This window comes from Equus quagga, chromosome 10, assembly GCF_021613505.1.
Source record: "Equus quagga isolate Etosha38 chromosome 10, UCLA_HA_Equagga_1.0, whole genome shotgun sequence".
NCBI classification, from domain to species: Eukaryota; Metazoa; Chordata; class Mammalia; order Perissodactyla; family Equidae; genus Equus; species Equus quagga.
Window position 1 is genome coordinate 47,636,440 of NC_060276.1, and position 21,415 is coordinate 47,657,854.

General features: G+C 35.9%; 1 protein-coding gene across 1 annotated transcript; it reads right to left on the reverse strand.

Moving 5' to 3' along the window:
* Positions 1–12,497: 12,497 nt before the first annotated feature.
* On the reverse strand, positions 12,498–14,885 carry LOC124245445 (vigilin-like). Its single transcript, XM_046672855.1, is given in 5 exon segments — positions 12,498–13,468; positions 13,471–13,598; positions 13,600–14,254; positions 14,367–14,503; positions 14,725–14,885. Coding segments are annotated over 5 exon segments (2,052 nt in total).
* Between the last annotated feature and the right edge of the window lie 6,530 nt (positions 14,886–21,415).

Consider the following 21,415-nt stretch of genomic DNA (forward strand, 5'->3'; position numbering starts at 1 on the left):
GGGCGGAGCTCCGGCGCTTCCCCTCCGGGTCGCAGGACCGGCCTTTGAAAATTCCCCCCACCCCGGTCCTCTCCGAGATCTCCGGCAATCCCTAGTCCCACGGGGCGGGCAACGGCAGCTGGGAGATCTCCGTGCCCTCCGTGTCTCTCTCTGGGACCCTCCGGGCGCCCCGAGCACCAGGCTGGGTCTCCCCACCAATGGCGGGGAGAGACTCTCCCCGCGGGCTCAGGTGTGCAACTCCAAAGTTTCCCTCTGCGTTTAGGAGTAATTGCAGGGGGTTTAGGTAGGGTTCTGGTCACCTGTTTCCACCGTCGCTCCTCTGTTGTGTTCTCGCTCCTGCCCTAGACGTGCGTGGATCCTCTGGGGGCGTCCGTTGGAAGAAAGCCGCTTGCGGGTACCAGGCTGCCCGTCGGGGTCGGAGAGCCCTCACCTATTTCCACATCCTCCCGGAGGAAAGTCCATCCGCCTTCCGATGTATAGTCGCGTGGGTGTCTCAGACGTCCTGAGATGCTGTCTGGATATCCTTTGTCAAGCGATAAGTGTCGAAATAATTGTAGACTCGAAGGGCGAGAGACAAAGAGGACTACTCACAGCGCCATCTTGGCTCTTCTCCTGTGTTTGAATTTTTTCAATTAGCCTAATGTTTTTGATGTTCATCCATCCTGTAAGATATATCAATATATCTTTCCTTTTCATTGTCAAATATTCCATTGTGTGGATATAGCACAATTTTGATTATCCATAGTTCAACTTAAGTACATTTGGGTTGTTTGTGGTTTTGGGCTGTTCTGAATAATGCTCTCCTGAACATGCAGGTACAAGATGTTACGTGAACATTTGTGTTCAATTCTCCTGAGTACATGTGTAAGAATGAAATTGCTGGGTCTCTGTTTAACTTTTGGCAGAATTGCTGAACTGTTTATCAAGGTGAGTACATCATTTTCTATTCCCACTTGCAAGGTATAATGATTCCAACCTCGCCAAATCCTTGTCAACACTTGTTATTGCCTTTTTTATTATAGCTATTCTACTGTGTGTGAAATGATGTCTTTTATGTTATTTATTTGCATTTCTCTGATGACTACTGATGCTAAGCACATTTTCATATGCTTATTGACCATTTTCATATCATCTTGGGTGAAATGTCTATGCAAATAATTTTCACAGAATATAATAGAGTTATTTGTCTTGTGTGATGTTTGGTTGTAAGAGTTCTTCATATATTCTAGATACAACCCCTCACCACGTAGCTCATTTGCAAATATTTTCTCCCAATTCACTTTTTTATTATTGAGGTATAATTGACATATAACATTACAGTAGTTTTAGGCATACAACATAATAATTCAATATTTGTATATTTTGCAAAATGATCACTACCATAAGTCAAGTCAACATCATCACTTGAATAGATTTTTTCTTTTGATAAGAAATTTTCAGATTTACTCTCTAACCATCTTTCAAATGTGCAATTCAGTATTATTAACTATAGTCACCATGTTGTACATTACGCCGCCATTACTTGTTTATTTTGTAACTGGAAGCTTGTACCTTTTGACCCCCACTATCCATTTCTCCTACCTCCCAGCCCCCTGCCTCTGGCAGCCACCAATCAGTCCTATGCATCTGTGAGCTTCAATTTTCTGTTTTTGTTTATTTAGATTCAACTTATAAAAGAGGTCATACATCATTTGTCTGTCTTTGTCTAAATTACGTCTCTTACATGATGCCCTTCAAGTTCATCCGTGTTGCCACAAATGTCAAGATTGCATTCTTTTTTATGGCCGAATACTATTCAAGTGTATATATATATTCCATAATTTCTCTATCCACTCATCCATCGATGGACACTTAGGTTGTTTCCATATCTTAACTATTGTAAACAATGCTGCAATGAACATGGGGTGCATATATATTTTGAGTTAGTGTTTCTGTTTTCTTCAGATAAATATCCAGAAGTGGAATTGCTAGATCATATGGCAGTTTTATTTTTTTTAATTTTTTGAGGAAACTCCATACCATTTTCCAGAATGGCTGCACCAATTTACATTCCCACCAACAGTGCATAAGTGTTCTTTTCTCCGCATCCTCACCAACACTTGATATTACTCATGATTTTGATAATAGCCTTTCTAGAAAGTGTGAGATGATATCTCATTGTGGTTTTGATTTGAATTTCCCTAATGATTAGTGGTGTTGAGTATCTTTTCATGTACCTGTTGGCCATCTGTATGTCTTATTTGGAAAAATATGTATTCAGATCTTCTTGGTAGTTTTTAATCAGATTGTTTATGTTTTTGCTACTGAGTTGTAGGAGTTCTTTATATATTTTGGATATCAGTTCCTTATCAGATACATGATTTGAAAATATTGTCCTCCATTCAGTAGCAAGCAAAAGAAAATAAAATTATTTTCATTTTTTATGGTCTCCTTTGTTGTGCAAAAGCTTTTCAGTTTAATGTAATCCCACTTGTTTATTATTGATTTTTTGTTGACATATTTGCTTTCTTTTTTTTAAATTTTGATTTTATTTTGAGGAAGATTTGCCCTGAGCTAACATCTGCCACCAATCCTCCTCTTTTTTTCTGAAGGAGGACTGGCCCTGAGCTAACATCCATGCCCATCTTCCTCTACTTTATATATGGGACGCCTACCACAGCATGCCTTCACAAGCAGTGGTTATATATGCCCCTGGGATCCAAACCAGCCAACCCTGGGCCACTGAAGTGGAATGTCCAAAATTAAATGCTGTGCCACCGGGCTGGCATCAACCAATTTACTTTCTTGTTGGTACACTTTAAAACACAAAATATTTAATTTTTATGTGTCAGGTTTATCTATTTTTGTTTATTTCTTATGCTTTTTGTATCATACATAACTAACTGTGACCTATTCAAAGGTTCCCAAGATTAACACGTTTTACAATAATTTTGTAGTTTTTGATGTCCTCATTAAGTCTTTGATTCTTTTTTGATTGAACTCTGGTGTAGGCTGTGAGGTAGAATTCTAACTGCATTCCTTTGTATGTGGATATTAAGTTTTCCCAGCACCATTTCTTGCAAACACTATTCATTCCCCAATGAATTATCTTGGCACTCTTATCTAATATCAGTTGACTATGTATGAGTGAATTCCTTTCACTTTTTTCTATTGCTTTTCTATTCTCTATTTTGGTACTTTCCACTCTGGTCATTATTATGGCCTTCATTCTGCTATCTGCTACCCTGAGTTCAGTTTCCACTTTTTTTTCTTGTTTCTTATAGTGGAAATTTAAAGGATTTGTTTGAGATCTTTTAGTATAGACATTATAGCTATAAATTTCCCTCTAAGTGCTGCTTTAGCTGCATTCTCTGAGTTGTGGTATGTTGTGCTTTTATTTTCATTAATCTCAAAGCATTTTCCTGGAGAATATTCCATGTGCACTTGACAGGAATGTGTATTCTGATGCTGCTCAGTGGAGGTCTTCATAGAGGTCTGTTCAGTCCAGTTGGTTTAGAGTTTTCTTCATATCTTCTATTCTGTTGTGGATCCTCTGCCTAGATTTTTAATCCATCATTCGAAGTTTGGCATAGAATTTTCCATACTTATTGTTGAATTATCTGTTTCTCTCTTCAAGACTATCGTTTACTGCTTCATGTATTTAGGGACTCTATTGTTAGGTGCTTATGAGTCGAGAAGTCATATGGTTTCCTCATATATGGGCTCTTTTCTATAAAATGTCCTTCTTTGTCTCCAGTAACAATTTTTTTTTCTTAAAGTGTTTTTTTCTGATATTATAACCACTCTAAATTTCTTGAAGTCATTTTTGTGGTATATCTTTTTCTATGCTTTACTTTCACACTGGGTATGTCTTTGAATCTAAAGTGTGTCTCTCTCTGAAACAACATATTGTTAGATAATGTTTACTTGTATCCATTTCACTAGCATCTCCCTTTTGATTGAAATGTTGAGTCTCTTGGCATTTAATATCGTTTTTATTAAGGTAGGATTTAAATCTGCAAAATTGCTATTTGTGTTTACCTTATGTCTATTTTGTTTCTCTATTCCTCCATTATTGCCTGCTTTTCTGTTTAATGGATATTTTGTAGAATGCAATATTAATTCCCTTTTCTCCATGTATTTTTTAAAATATTTTCTTTGTTCTTGCCTCCAAGGACTGCAAAGATTATCGTAAGTTAATACACGATAGTTAAGATTCATACCAAACTAATTTTAATATTATACAAAAATTTGGATCTGATATAGCTCTTTTCCATCCCTATCCACTGTAACATTGTTTTTGCCAAAATGTTATCTTTGTCTATAAGACCTTTAAAAAAAGTTGTGATTAATCTTTTATTCAGCTGTCTTTTCAATGTTATGGAAGAAGCAAAGGAGTTAGAGACAAAATTAAATTTTTACTGTATTTTATTATTCCGTATGTAGTTAATCTTACTGGTGCACTTTATTTCTTTATGTGGATTTTTATTAATCTCTAGTGTACATTTCATATGAAAGGGCTCCTTTTAATATTACGTGTGGGTTAGGCTTCCTAGCTGCATGTTCTATTTTTATTCACAGAGAAATGTCTTAATTTCTTCTCAGATTTGGAATAGTTTTTCTTGATATACATTTCTTTGTTGATAGATTTCTTTTGTCCAGCACTTTGATTATATCGTTGTACTGCCTTCTGTCCTCATTGATTTTTGGTGAGCAATGTTCTTAATCTTATCAGTGATCTCTTACACATGATAAGTTGCTTTTTTCTTGTTACATTCAAGATTTCTCTTAGATCTTTACTTTGACAGTTTGACTATGATGTATGTAGGTGTGGATCTCTTTGAGTTTATGCTTTTAAAATTTGTTGAACTTCTTGCAACTACACATTACAGTTTTTCATCAAACTGTTATGTTTTTGACCATAATTTCTTCAAACATTTCTTCTACAACTTTTTCTCTTTCATCTCCTTCTGGAACTCCTCTTTTTCATATGTCATTATATTGATGGTGTCCCATGTGTCTCTGAGACTGTCTTTCCTCATTCTTTCATTCTGTTTTTTATTTAGACTTAGTCTTCTTCGCAACTCCAGAATTTCTATCAAGTTATTTTGTTATAATTTATATCTCTATTGATAACGTTCATTTGATGAGACATTGTTGTCATACTTTCCTTTAATTATTCACATCTGGTCTCCATTGGTTCTTTGTTTTTTAGTTGCTGAGTGATAATGATTATAAAATATAGTATATAATTATAGCTGCTGATTTAAACTCTTTGTCTAGTAAGGCAAACGTCTGCACTTCCTCAGAGTCACTTTATATTGACTATTTTATTTTCTTTGTATAGGTCTTACTTTCCTGTTTCTTTGCATGTGTCATGATTTTGTTGAAAACTGGACATTTGAAGTAACATAATGTGAGACTTATGGAAATCAGATTCTATTCCTTCCAAGGTTTGTTGTTGTTGCTGTTGTTGTTGTTCTTCTGAGTGGGCAAAAGAAGATACAACTCTATAGAAGAAAATGGACAAAAGCTATGAAGTGATAATTTATTTTTATGCTCATTAGTGGACAGAATAATATTGATATCTTTAAGTTCAAAATAGTCAATTTCTCTATACTACTCAGCACTAGTGATATTCCAGCATTACACTGTGAGTACTCAGTTCCAGATAGGCAGCTTTAGTTATACTCCCTAATCATTCTTAATTTAAAGTTGCAAGACGATCTTAAAAAAGACCTATGATCCATTTTTATCCAGTATCAAAGAAAGGTCCAAGAAGCAAGAATACAAGTTATTAGAACTCTCTTACTTGTAATCATACAGGTCAATAGACTGATGGTAGCAGTAGGAGGGGTGTCCTTATCAATAAAATGATATCAACAGGATGTCCTTGATTTCACATAGCTAGTGGTAAACAATCCCAGAATTTAAAGATTCCTGAGGAATTGATTCTTGGAAGATGATATGTAAACTATCTAACTACCTGAGTATAAAATGCAGATGATTTATAACCTAAAATGCTCTGGGCTGTGTGAGGTCACTGTAAGCCATACTTGCAGCACTTATATTTGAACTTAGGCCTAAGAACACATGTCTATTATTGGAAAGAAGTGTCTCCTGAATTTATCTCAATGTCCCAGACTTCTTTTTGTTTGGATGGGCCTGTTGATTGCTTGTATCCTTGAAACTACTAGTAAAGCTTCATAGTGCATAGACTTGCCCTATTCAAGAGAGATTGGTTTGGCAGTGCTATCCTGTGAGTTATCTCAAGGACCAGGAAGGGAAGCAAAAGGACAAATTTTGAATTAATTTTGCTTGTCCACTATCTCTTGAGTGGAAAGTAATCAATGACTTACAATGTGAACTTCAAAGTTATCTCACAAGTTATGCTTGCAGTTCTCGCTTGGTCCTTGATGAAACATGTTCAAAAATAAAGGAAGAGCAGAATTATTGGTTTTCTTAAAGTCCTTTGGGACTCAGGATGCAGGAGTATCAGCATCAGCACCGGTTCAGGAAATGGTTAGCTGTGATTCTCCAGATAAAACAAGTTGGAAATAGAATGAATTCTTTCTGGAGATTTAACTCCTCTAAGCTTTGCCTCAACATGTGACAATGGAAAAAGTCATAGAACTAAATATACCTGCTCAGAGGAGAGAGTGAAGGCTATATCACTAAACTCAGACTATAATCCTATGGTGTGAGGGGCCAGAGATGTTGGGCTCAAAGGCAAGAAGAAAGTTTGTATGAGGAAAGTTGCTCAAATTAGCCTTGGGCTACCACCACTGCAAGTGGATGAACTGAACCAGAAGCAAAATGATGCCTCAATAACAATTTCAGAGGGAGTACACAATTTGCTAAGGTAAATTTTTTTCCTCACAGTGTCGTGGTTTTATAATAGCAAAGTTATTATCACACTTAATCATGGAAAAGCTAGAACCAAGATTTTCTCTTTCTACTTTCTGTCAATTAGGTCTTACTGAGCATCTGTTATAGACATGGGCATTATTAACTATTAATCTTGGAAAACAATATAGGATTTCACTCATGCTTTCTTCTAGAACTTTCCTATTTGATTCTATGTTCTACTTAAAGTTTCTACAATCATTTGGAATAAGGAAAAGATTGTTTTATCTTTTTCCATATGACTTTTCACACATCCACGCTATAATGGGTTGAATGGTAACTCCCTCCCCCAATAAGATATGCTGTTGTCCTCACCCCTGTAATTTGTGAATAAGATCTTATTTTGGAGAAAAGTCTTTGCAGATATAATGGAGGATCTCAAGAATAATCGTCAATTGCCTGAGTGTGCCCTAAATTGAATGACCTGTGTCTTTATAAGAATAAAGGAAATGCGAGACAGACACATACAGGGCAAAGGGGATGTGAAGATGGAGACAGAGATCGGATTGATGGGTCTAAAAGCCACGAAATAAGAAGGATTGTCAACCATCACCAAAAGCTGGACAAAGCAAGGAATAGCTAGCCTCCTAGAGCCTTTTGAGGGAATATAGGCTTCTCAACACATTGATTTCAGTCTTCAAGCTCTGAAACTGTGAGAGATAAATTTCTTTTATTTTAGGCCACCAAGTTTGTGGTACTCTTTTACAGTAGCCCTAGCAAACCAATACATAAGCCCTCACTATTTAAGACACTCTTTATTCTTTTTCATATTCTCAATTCCTATGTCCTATTGATTCTGCTTCGAGGTTGTATATTCTTTTGCCTTGGCTTATCAATTTATATGGTAAAAACACCACAATATTTTAATAATTGAGGCTTTCTAATTAGTGTTTATATCTGGTAGGTCTGTGGCTTCCTGAATATTTTCCTTTAGCAGGGTTTTCTTAGCTAATCATGTCTTTACTTTCAAAATTTATAATCAACTTGTCAAGACACAGAAAAAAAGAAATTATAGTGTTTTTATTAAGATTGCATTAAACGTATAATGTATAGTTTCTTCCTCTTTTTTCAAATCGCCTTTGATATTTTTCAAGTCTTTTCTAACCTTAAGTGTATAAGTTTTGAGCATTTCTTGTTAAGTTTATTCTTAAGTATTTTACTTGTCAGTATTTATTTATTACCAATGAGGTTTACTATCCAATACATTGACTACTTTATATGGCTTCTAATAAAAAGCCATTGACATTTGTATTTTGATTTTATATTCTGCTCACCTGTAAAATTATTTTGTTGTGTATCATAGCTTTTCCATTGACTATTTGGTGTTTTCATATATGCATTCATATCACTCTCCAAGACAGATGCTTTACTATCTCTCTTTCCAGTTCTTAGCTACAAATTGCTTTCACATTTCTATTTACTTTGGCTAATAGCTGCAATACAACACAATCTTAAAGGTTATTGTAGATAGTGGTTACTTTTTTAGTCCCAATTTTAGCAGGAATACCTCTGGTGGTACAATCATCCTTTGTATAGTATGTCAGTACAAGTGTGCATGTGCAATGCTAGGAAATGAACCACCAGTTACTATTCAGTGAATGTATTTATCAAATAAGAATAGGTGTTTAAATTGTAAAATGACTTACTTTAATCTATAGATATTACATGATATTTCTCTTTATCACTTATCTCTATCAATATGATAAATTATGTCAATGGTTTTCCTAATTTTCAAACACAAATATTCTTTGAATAAATACCTTATTTGGTCAAGAAAATTTAATACTGTTGGAATTTGCGAGTATTTTATTTTAAATATAGCATCAATGTTCATAAATAAGACTGGTCTCCAGATTTTTCATGCAATTTCGGGTGGTATTCTGCTTTAATATCATACTACTTCTATAGAGAATTTTGAAGATTTCCCTCTTTTTCTTTGCTGTGAAATAGTTTAATCAGATTTAATTGAATTTAAGCCAAAATCTCAGTGGCTTAACACAATCGATTTCTATAACTAAAGTGAAAGTGCAAATACACAAAATTATAAATGATGACAATAATCATCAGAAGAGTGGGAATTTTGAAAAATTAAATGAATCATAATAAACAACCTCAAAAATAATTTGAAAATATAAATAAATTTGAAAATAATTAGAAAAATAAGGTTAGGAAAAAACCCATATCAATAGACCAAATGAGCATGAGAGAGAAAACACAGAACTTCCCCAAAAGAATGTACATGACCTTGATGGATTCAGAGTGCATTCTATGAATGCCTAGAGAGTAAACAATCTGATTCCACCTAACTTATTTCAGAGCATAGAAAAAGAGAAAGAAACTTCCGAATTTAAGTTTCATGTTTATTGAATCTTTCAGGTTTTATTTTTCTTTGTAAATTTTATAATGGGAGAAGATTTTTTTGAATTTGTGTTTATCCCTATAATGTTGATTTTGTTCTTATTGTTATTGTCTTTATACAATCTACTCCTGAAACATCTTAATGTTCCATTTGATCTCATTGCAGAGACTCTGATGGTTTTGTTGAATAACATAGCTAAACATAATTCAAAATGAAATACAGAATAGGGAATTATTTTTGTAGCCTTGGAGTAAATTTAATTAATGCATTGGTCTAAATATTGTCCAATAATGATGAACTCTCAATTGTAATCCAGCGTTTCTAGTGAGCAATGGTTAATACTGAGGATAGGGCTCATGAGGGTCAAACAGAAATAACTACTATGCTGCTAGCAACATTTCTCAAGCACAGATGATCATATCTCAGATTCACCTGAAGCATAATAATTAAGCTTAATGGGTTAGGACAATAAGCTAGGTAACATGCCTATAATCATGAAAGACATTGACTCAGTGGCCTAAAATCAATATTATGCTAAAATAATTCCCTGCAGGTCAAGTTGCTGGTAAAGGTGTGGACCATTGGAAACTCATATACTTCTTGTGGAAGTGAAGAAACGTCGGTAATGCTTAGTTACGTTGAATGCATATATTTGAACTCAGAAGTGTGTGTGCACTACCTTCACCCAAGCATCCTTCCTCCCCAAACCGCTATCCAGCCCCACTTCTGCAGGAAGAGCAACCTGGCATGATGAAGTAGGTGATGGTATGAGAATTTGCATATTATCTTGTAAATCCTCTAATTCTAAATGCTATAATAAAAACAAAACAAAATTAAGAGATATTAAATGCTAGATTACATTAGGCTTTTGTTTATGTGTTTTGGAAAGGCATTGTGCAGGTAGAGGGAAACCTGAGATGATTTAAAAGAAAGTGAGCCACTCCTTAAGATCTGGTCAAAATCATTGATACTAAACATCTGTCTCCATATTCCCTCTTTTTCTACCCCTCACATCCCATACAAGATGTTTCTAAGATAAATTCATCTAACTATTGCTGCATCAGACCCAGAGAGAAAGCATTTGTATGCTCAAAGTTTACTGGAGAATAATCTTGAGATGAACACCTATTGTGAAATGAACACAACATAATTGGGTAGATGGAGTTTAGTTCTGATGCATTCAGAGCAAAGAACTCACCTGACTTCATGGTGAGCTCTAGATTTGAGACGATCATGGAGAATTGTCTTGAAAGGTGGAAAGGAAGCTGGGTTGACTAGTCATTGGGTAGAGGCTGCCCCTGGGAAGGACACATGACCTTGGTCGAGGTGGTTAACTTCAGATGAGGAAAATGCTGGGGGTGGGTAAATGTAGATGCCAGACACTGGCTGTTTACATCAGCATCAGAGTGAGTAGTGAGTGCTTTAGTTTTGCAGGGTTGATCTTATTGGTGACCCACATCATCTACTAAAATAACACTTGTCACCATCACCTTAAGATTTTACCCAACCTGGGAGATTACTGGAAAGAAGATGAAAACACAGTCTGTTTTGGGTTTGACATTTCTTTCCTAAAGTAGTCTTCTGAAGGCTATGTCTAGGAAGAAAAAAATTACGGGAGTCTCAATACCCAAATTGGCAGTTAGAAACATAGTCTGAAAAACCAAAGCAATTCTAGGTAATTTGATATTCTTTACATTCCATGGTCTTTTTTTATCTCCTCTAACATCACTGCCATGTTACTTTTGGTATGCAATTACTCCAAAACAACACTCAGCACCTAATGATGCTGTCCAAAGTCTATTTTTATCACTATTCTGTAAGCCATGTTAGATGAACATTTTGACTGTTGTCAAAGAAATTGGTGTCACTCTACAAACGAGAAGATTGGAAGTAATGCAAATAACAACACATGAAAAAAGAGTAAAAATAGCACATTTGGTTTTACTTTTTGCAAAGTCAAAATTTACGCCTTGGGAGGAGGACACAGATGTAAACTCCTTGCCATATTGTTGACTTCTCATAATGAAAGATAAGTGAATAATGGAATGCTAAGAAGACCATGAAATTTAGGAAGTATGTGGTATTTGTTTAATATTTTAATGAGCTACATTTAAAACGATGGAAACTCTGTTCCATACAAGAAATATTAGAAATATGTTCTGAGTGGAAATTAGATACTACGTTAGTAACTACTGCACACATACATAACTGAGCACCTTATCTTTATAATAACATATTCTGGGGAATTTAAAGAGGAATGTATTGGAGACAACAGTGTAAGAAATGTGAAGGGAAACACATGTCTACTGGGAACTGATTCATGATTTTATGAATTGTCTTTTCATGGAATCCAGTAATGTGTCCATCACCACGGTGGTTTAGTGGGATTTGCTTAGTAACAGTTTTTTCAAATTTATGCACCAGTTTCATTATTGTATCCGGGCAGCGGTGGCGTTATTTTCATATCCAGTGATGGTGATTGGGTCTTGTATCTCATTGCTCCTTTACTTGGAAAATGAATAGCAGCATCATGCTTTGAGCAAATAGGAGTAAGAACTAGTCCTTTTTGACCAATGATCTTAGGGTGATGTTTGGGGTCTACTGTGAACTTGAGATTAAAATTTGTTAATGCTAGATCTATTTCATTTTGTAAAGCCTTGACTCCTACTCATAAGCTGGGCTTGGTTTATTCTACATTGGCAGCAAGGCCAGTGATAAAAAGGATATCAGATACCAATCCGGGTGCTGATATATGTATATTAACTTCTAACTCATCCATTTTCTTTCATATCTCTCTTCCTGTCTGACCAATGATATAATGGTGAGGGTCAAAGGGCATCTCTAGTGCAGCAGTGACAGGAATTAAAGCTTCAAGGGCTTCCATGGCTGCTGCACACTCTTCCTTTTGGCCAGAAATAAGTATGATGTCACATTTCCTTGGGGAAATAGAAGCAGCTTCTGTAGTGCTCTTTTCCCTAACTTCTTCTGCATTTTGCTGAACAGTTGGATTTATATTAGTAACTGAGTTCTTCTCTTTATCTGGGAATTAGATTTGGACATAATAATCTGTAATAATTTGTTGGATTAGAGAACACATTTGTACCATGATAAAATGATGGAACTTCTGGGGAATAACAGATTCTGTTGTGACTTGACTATCCAAGTCCTCAGAAATCTCATGAATATGCTTCTTGGCTGCTTCCACAAAAGGCTTTGCTCCTTTGATTGTGACTTTGTTTCTCTGTTTTCCTGACTATGAATAGTTAATACTAACACCACCACACTCATCAGTCATCTGCTGAAAAATCGGGCCTCTTCTCTTGAAAAAATGGTGGTGGTAAACAGGATTTATCAGTATGTCCTCCTCTACAATGTTATCTAGATTTGTAATTAGTGCCACTAGTCCCTTTTGTGCATCTTTGACAGCCTTCTCTGTTCCTTTAATAGTTAACAATTCTTGATCCTTGTCCTCAGGGATAGGGAAAATGATGTGCGCTCCAGTCTCATTACAGACTTTGGAAACATTGCCACCATTTTTATTCATGAGGAATTTGTGATACTGTGGTTTGACGTGGAGAATTACAGTATGACTCTTGGTTTGCTCTTCTTCTGCTAGTTGTAGCAGTTTTGTCTTGGCCTTTTCAACACTATGGGCAGGGCCTCTAATAATGACTCTTCGAAGGCCTGAGTCCATTTTTGGAAAGTGGATGTGGATCCTTCCACATTCTTGCATGATTGCACCAATCAAACAGTCTTTAGAATTGGTAAGAGACTTGTGTAGATTGGAAGGAATAGAAATTTCTACCTCTGGACTATTGGTTATATGTTTCTGAGTTGGAAGAATCCAGTTAGAAGCTACTTCACAGTTTGCAGGTTTTCCACTGATGACAATATCTTCTGAGTAGCCACTTGCCGATGGAGGATTACTTTTGGTGTTGCTTGCTGCACAGATTTTTTTTATGTTTGCACCTCCTCTTCCATTGACATTTCTGTGAGGCTTTTTAAAGTTGGGAATAGTTACGGAATAGCTACTCTCTACAATGCCTGTCACCACATTCTCCAAATATTGTGTGCATTTTTCTATTTCATGTTTTGGCCCTCTAAGTTGGACTGTGTCACTTTTTTGTGCTAGGTCAGGAAAATGAATCATCACCTCAGGGAATTTCTTCTGGATGTCATGGATCCGTTCACCTTTCCTCCCAATGATTGCGGAGTGAATCCTTGCTGAATTATTAAGTCTTTGCTGTGCTCGTTTTCTAAATGACCAGCAAGTTCTAGAAGTTCTCTCTTGGCTTGTTGGACACCCTCAGATTCCCCCTCAATTCTAATCAAGTTGTTCTTTTCATTTTTATAAGATTAGCACAGAAACTTTATTCCTCTCTTTAATTTGCTTTACGATAGCACCATTCTTCCCTATCAAATGTTTCTGAAACTTTTAGTCAACATTGATTTCTGCATAATCCATCCTGTTAATTGTATCTTTGCCTATGACCTCAATTTGTTCTTGTACATAATTTAAATCTTCTTTTTGTCCTTTTATTGTTATTTTATCTCCTTCAATAAATTCGATGTGAACTTGTGGCACGCTCTGGGTGATTTTGGATATATTACAACCTTTCTTACCAATGATAAATCTGTAAAGCCAGGAAGGTACAAAGATAGAGGAAACAGTGTAAACCTTGGTTTTCAAACTAGCTTTGGCAAATGCCTTCCTTAAGCTTCCAGGCTCACCTTGCTCTGTCACAGAATCTGACATGCTCTCTAATGGTAAGATCTCTATTGAAATTCCAGTGCTTTCCAAGTTCACCTGGACAGAATTTCTCTTGGGATCTATGGTACCCTTGTGATGAAATTTCATCTCCACATCTATGAGTGTGGTTTTCTTTTTAATACTCTCAAAAGTCTCCTTTACACAAGCCTGAGCCTGACTAAGCTGTTGCTTTTTTTCAGTAAAGCCCACTTGTGTCTGATTGACACTAGGTGGCAGAAAATGGATGTGTGACTCTGTTTCTGGTATAATTTTGTCAAAAGTTTTATTGGATGGTCCAGGAGTGGAAGGAAAAAATGCTTTTTTGCACATCTAACTTCTCTACAGCACACTTGACTTGATCAGTAGACATACCTAAGACTTCATGTAAATCCTTCTTCATGACCTCTTTGGTGCCAACAGTCTTAATCCAGTTGTTGTGATTATCTGGGCCTAAGTTCTGTATGTTGGTTGCATCTTTTTCTTCCAAGTCTTGTATTTCTCCTCCAGTCCTGCCTATAACAAAGCAAGGATGTTCTTTTGGAACGGAGATTGTAGTTAAAACTCTATCCTGAAACCATGCAAAAATCTCCTTCTGAGCTTTCATGACAGTGTCTGGTTCACCAGAGGCTATAATGCAGAGGCCCTGGTCTTTGATAAAAATTAACTCTAAGTTGGCATTAGTCTTTTGCATGATATCTAGGTAAAGTTTTCCTTGTCTATCTTCACCAACCTGGTGACATACTGTTTCTCCTCCAGAGGCACTTGAAAGACTTGAGTGGTGACTGAGGTTGTGATAGGCTGGCTATTAATTCTGAAGAATTCAGCAGGTTCCTGAGCATTTTCCAACCAATTTGTTTCCTCTAGGAGTTGACTGAATTTATCTTTGTACATTGCAGCGCTCTTCTGAATTTAAAGCAGTAACATAATTGCCTTTTTGAATGGACCTACTTTGGTGCTCAGTTAAATTTTTTTTGGAACTCATTGTTGATTTTCAAATACATACAATTTAGATATGTTGCAGCTAAATGGTCAGAAGCCAGAAAAGTCTACTTGTAGCTGCCTTTTTTCATATTACTGTATGTGAAAAATAAACATTTTAAAGATGTAATTCCTTCCAAGTTCATCCCTAAACTCAAGTCAATAAAAAATAAAATCCTAGTATTTACACAATTTGGCAAAAATGCCCAAGTCTTATCTATTTTACTCTGATGAAAGTACTGAGATAAGTCATAATTTATAGAGATTTAGAAGAAACATCCACCATTTTTCTAAAGGACAGGAAGATATCCTTGGATTAGTCTTATCAGAGTCATCAACAACCCTCATTTTGTCTAAGTGAATGTCATCATTTTTTGAGACTTAATGCTATTAACTTCATTCTACTTTTGGAAAAACATAATTCTCTAATCTTCAATGATAACACATTTTCCATGGTTCCCTATTTTTCTTAACAGCTTTATAGAAGAATAATTTATATACTGTAAAATTCACCCACTTATGCATATAATTTAATGATTTTTAGTTCATTTACAGTGTGGTGGAACCCTTACATTAACCCACTTTTAGAACATTTCCATCCCCCCAACAAGATGCTTCATGCTCATTTGCACGTAACACTGTTTCCACACACACATCCAGGCAAACACTAATTCATTCATTTTTCTCTATATTCTTGCCTTTTCTAGACATTTTATAAAAATGCTCTTATATAGTACGTGGGACCTGCTTCACCTTGATTCTTTGCCCTAACATTATGTTTTTGAGGTGCACAAACGTTACTGATTGTATCAGTAATATATTCCTTTTTATTGATGGATAATGTTTCAGATATATTTACTTTTATCTTAATAACTATTCTGACTCCATCTCATTCCTGGCTCCAAAATCTCCAGTGGGATTCTCCATATTGAAATGTTATAGGGTGCTCTTTTGGACTCATTTCTTTGTCTATATTTTTCCATATGTGATGTAATTTAGATTCAAATCATTGAATATCTTTGGTAGGCTGATGCTTCTCAAATATAATACCCCAACCATGATTTACAATGTGTATAGGCACAAGCCTTCTCCATATCACCACTGGAATATCTAATAGTCCTTTCAAACTTAATACATCAAGGGAACTCTTGATTTTATTCTGTCTTTCTACTTTTGGAATATTCTGAAACTTGGAAAATGGTACCTGACTTTCCTCCTTTTGCTCAGGCCAAGTATGTGGTGTCATCTTTGACTTCTAATTTTCTCTCACATTACACATGCACAGTAATAACATTCTTGTTAATCTAAGTCTGACCTTTTCTCATAATTTTAAACCTATATTCCTAGTCTAAGTCAGCATGTCAGTACTGTGACAAGCATTAAAATGCTATACCACTCCTATTTTTGTCCACTTGTGGCCTATTCTCCACAAAGCATCCAAATAACAGGTGATGTCAGCATCATGGTGGCATAAGACACTCCTCTTTTTTGTCTCCCTTTTTTAACAATAAATTGGATATCTACCTATGAACAAGAGCACCATTTTTGGAGTTGTGAGATCCAGCACAATACACCAAAACACTCAGGAGGAGTCTCACCTGTCTGTGCATCTGGTAAGAGGTGGACAGACCTCAGTATGGGCTGTGGAACTAGCAGAGTCACAAACCTCCACCAACCCCCCTTGCCACAGTCAGGAAAAAACCTGGAGAGTGCTGACTTGGGCAGATAACCATGAACGAAAGAGAATTTCCAGATGTTCATGCTTTCCAAGTAGGAGATTCCAACACCACAGTGGAGAAAAAAAATATGTGTTTTGTCACAGTGGAGATGGTAAGAGGAACTTTCCTAGTGCTGCACTCCTCCCCCAACAAGGCAACATTGTGCAGGAATGAAATATCTGATGGTGGTGAGCTCTCTGTGAGAAAAATGAGAGCAGTGAGTCAGTGCCTGGCTACTGCAGTAGAGTGGAATGCTGCTAGTGAAACCTATTTCTCTCCAGCAGGTCTCAGAATAATTGGGAGAAAAGAGGATATCCAGGAAGAGGCAGATAATATCAAATGGCATTAAAAGAACATGGTTCCTGCTGACTGTGTTCAAAAGTTCAACAGGAAGTCCACTCAGGAGCTTTTAGGTGTAGCTCACCAAAGGAGATCCCCAACAAGTCTGCAGGCACCCTCAATGCTGTGAATGCTAAACCCACACCTGCCCCCACTCTGTGGCCACATCGTTGTACATGCTCCCAAATAAAATGTCAAAAGCAAGTCCAGTAATCAGAGTGCTATTTGAAAAACAGACCAGGATTGTGGACAAAGGAGAAACCACAAACTTAGCTATAGCACTACTTTCTAGAAAACAAGAGAGGTGACCAGTAGCCAGCCTTCTGAGTGGTAAGAAGCAATGAATTCTGCCATAAGAGAGAGTAAGAAGAGTGGATCAGGTGTACCCATGCAAAAGAGGAAAAAACCCATATAGAACAGTATCAACAAAGAGTATACCCCATCTGAAGGAAGCCATTGAAGATTTAAGAGTTCTTCTACTTCAGATATGAAAGTTGCATTGCAAACCTAAAAGGATCATAAAAAGTAAAGGAAACATATCATCACTAAGGATAACAATAATGCTCCAATAACTGAGCTCAATGGCACTTGTGTTTGCAATTTAGGTGATAAAGAATTTAAAATAGCTGTTTTGAAGAAGCTCAATAAACTACAAGAAAATTCAGAAAGACAATTCAAATAATGAGAGAAAAATACAAGAACAAAATATTCAACAAATAGAAATCACAAAAAGACAGAAATTCTGGAGTTGAAGACTTCAATGAATTAAATTAAAAAATGCAATAAAGATCATCCATAGCAGAGTAGAGCAAATGGAAGGCAGAATAAGTGAGCTAGAGAACAGGAATTTTGAAACAACTTAGTCAGACCAGAGCAACAGCAACAACCAAAGAGCAAAACAAATCTATGTAATTCAAGCAATTCCATCAAGAGAACATATATTAGAATAATCAAGATTGCAGAAAGAGAAAAGAGAGAGAAGAGGGCAAAATTTTTCATCTTTCATCACCTGAAACTTTCAGAGATCTGTATTTAAAATACAGTGTTCTCTATTAAATGAAACCTAGGAGATATGAGGACATTGGAATATAGTTTATTTATATGGGATTTTAAGAGGATAGGAAAGGTCTCCCCTCTAAATAAAGTTCAGGATATATTACAAATTTAGATACTCGGACTCCTCTCTGCAATATTATTGTCAGAAAAGTTCTAAAAGATTTTCTTTGTTCTGCTATTAATGCAAATAGACCAACTGTTACTGAGAATTCATAGATACCTTAATAAAAATTTAAAAAAATACAGTACAATATAAATGTTCAAGCAAAGATGAACTTACATCATCAATAGAATTTCTAGGAAGAATTTGAATCACTTAACAAAGAGTTTATTTACTCTGAAACTGAGCAGTATTTTTTTTAACATTCTGCTTTGACTGTAAGTCTGTTGAGATGTAAATATATAAAAATGTTTTTTTTAATTTTTTTTAAAGATTTTATTTTTTCCTTTTTCTCCCCAAAGCCCCCCAGTACATAGTTGTATATTCTTCGTTGTGGGTTCTTCTAGTTGTGGCATGTGGGACACTGCCTCAGAGTGGCTTGATGAGCAGTGCCATGTCCACGCCCAGGATTCGAACCAACGAAACACTGGGCCACCTGCAGCGGAGCACGCAAACTCAACCACTCAGCCACGGGGCCAGCCCCAAAAGTGGTTTTTTTAAATGATGTGATTTGGGACTAAAAATAGAAGATACAAAAACACACTTACACATATACACATAAAACACCCTCAGAAAGTCTTGGAAATATTTTAAAAACTTGTCGTTTGTCATTTTTTAATTATGGCTTAATGATTGATTCAAAAAGTATTGAATAAATATGGAGTTTTTTTAGTGATTTTATAATCAAAAGGCAGTGGTCTGTCTATTGAATTTTCCATTTAATTATCAATATGTTGCTGTGTAGACCTACAAACACCCCTTGTAAGGGGTGAATTATGAGATGTATCTAAGTTATCTCTAAAACACTATGCCCCTTAAGACTGTCAGAAAAATTTGCACAAAATTTTGGGCAACACTGTGACATAAAATATTAAACTCAACCAATTTATATTTCAGATATATTCCACTCAACTGGTAAACAAAACTTAAAAATCTAAAAAGAGAGAGAAAATATATTATAAAATGCTGCTGGTAAAATAGACCATATAAAAGATGAACAATGAAGAAAATTAAAATAAAATTGGCATACACAGAAGTTGCTAGAGAAAGTATCATGATACAACACCATCATCACCATCATCATACTCATCATGATTACCATCATCATCGAGCAAATATCAGAACACAATCCAGTAGAAGTTTCAAATGTCAAAAAGAAGAGAAAGAATACTGAGAAAACCAACAAAGAAAAAAATGTAACTGCAAGGGGGAAATTAATAGGGGGGTCTGAGTAAGATTTAAGTCATTGAGCATCCAAGGAATGTGAGGGAAATTCAGAGAGAAATTTGTGTGTGTGTTTGTATGTGTGTAAGATTGGCCCTGAGCTAACATCTGAGACCAATCTTTCAATTTTTGCGTGAAGAAGATTGTCTTTAAGCCAACATCCATCCCAATCTTCACCTATTTTGCATGTGGGATGCTGCCCCAACATAGCTTGATGAGCAGTGTGTAGGTCCATGCCTAGGATCTAAATACATGAAATCCAGGCAACCAAAGCTTAGTATGTGAACTTAACCACTACACTACCAGGTTGGCCACAAAGACAGAATTTTCATGGACTTTGTGACCTAACATAAAACCCAGCCAAGTTGGAAACATGTTCATAGGCGTGATATCAGTCCATACTAGCATACTGAAGTTAACACTGCACCCAAGTAGGAGATGAAACCTGAAGCACTATATATAATTAAATAGGTATATGATTATAAACACAAAAATACATAAGATTAGTATCATGAATAATTATAGATTTCATGGTATGGTGGACACAGATATCATAAATAAGTAGAAATTGTGATGATAGATTATAAATAGGTACCAGCAAAAGAATAATTAGAATATTACAATCTATGAATGCGTCTGATACACTTCCCCAAATGAAGAATGAAGGAAAATATGAGACCTGCCAAGCTTGAATTGTCAGACTGCTATGAGAGGACACTATCATTGCACATCAGAAGATTGCCTGGGCAACTTCAACTTGGGAGGGACTCTAGGACTTTCTACTGGGAAAGTCCACGCATTTGGCCATATACACAAAATATAACAAATAAAACCCAGGATAAGTTTAAAGCAAAGAAACCAGTGTCTAGAGAGAATGTAGTAGACCTTACAAAGTTCAAGGATAAAGGTGAAAACCGACAAGAAATCCAGAAAAAGGAAAACTGTGTTACCTGGAAAGGGTGAGTAATCAGACTGGTATGAGATGGCTCTGAAACATAGTGTGCATGAAGGTTGTCAAGAGGACTTAGAATATTGAGGGAGTTTATGACATCACCGTAAAAAGCCAAACAAGATGGCCACTTGTTTACAGTATGAGGATTGGCCTAGGTTAGGATATTAAAGCGAGAGATATAAATAAAAATATTTAAAAGAAAACAGGCTCAGAAACATTATGAGATAAAATACATGACGATTAAAGAAATAAGACATGAATAATTTGGAAGAAGCAATAATAGAGTGACAAGCACTGAAAGGAGAACATTTTCATATACTCGAATATATGGGGAAGCCATGCTGATTTAAACTTGAAACTTTATTTGAACCAAAAGGCATGACTTGTGGCTTAACAAAACTACATTGTACATCTGCTTTAATCATAATCCAAAGTAAAAAATGTTCTCTTTGAAGAGAAGAATTGAGGCCTCCTTTCCTATGCCCCTAGCATCCTTTAAAGATAAGTCTCACTTTCCATAGCTCTGGGGTCATGGTGGTCCACTGGGTACATGCTAAACTGTAACAAATGATCTCTTTGAACTCTTGAAAGAATGGACACCTGTCATACTTGGGGCATGTTTCTTTGTTTGGAAGGGCTGTATACCTATGCTGAAATTCACTCTTTTGCAGAGTACTTCATTCCTTTGTGAAGGCTGCCCTCCCAGGCTATAGTGCTCAGTTTGGCTCAAATGAAATTCTCTCTCCTATCTCTTGCAATAGAAGGATTATTGATTATGTGTATTGACACCATCTGTAAGGAAGTTTGCTAAAAATTAGAACATTACAATTATATTTAAAATAAATAAACATTCCAGAGATGAGGATGCCAATCAAACAAATAGCACACCATATAAAAATAAAGTAAGCTAATATATAGACATAATATAGTGAAACTTTCATATATCAAGGGTCAAGTTAGAAACTTCAAAAAGCCAGGAAAGATAAAGAAAATA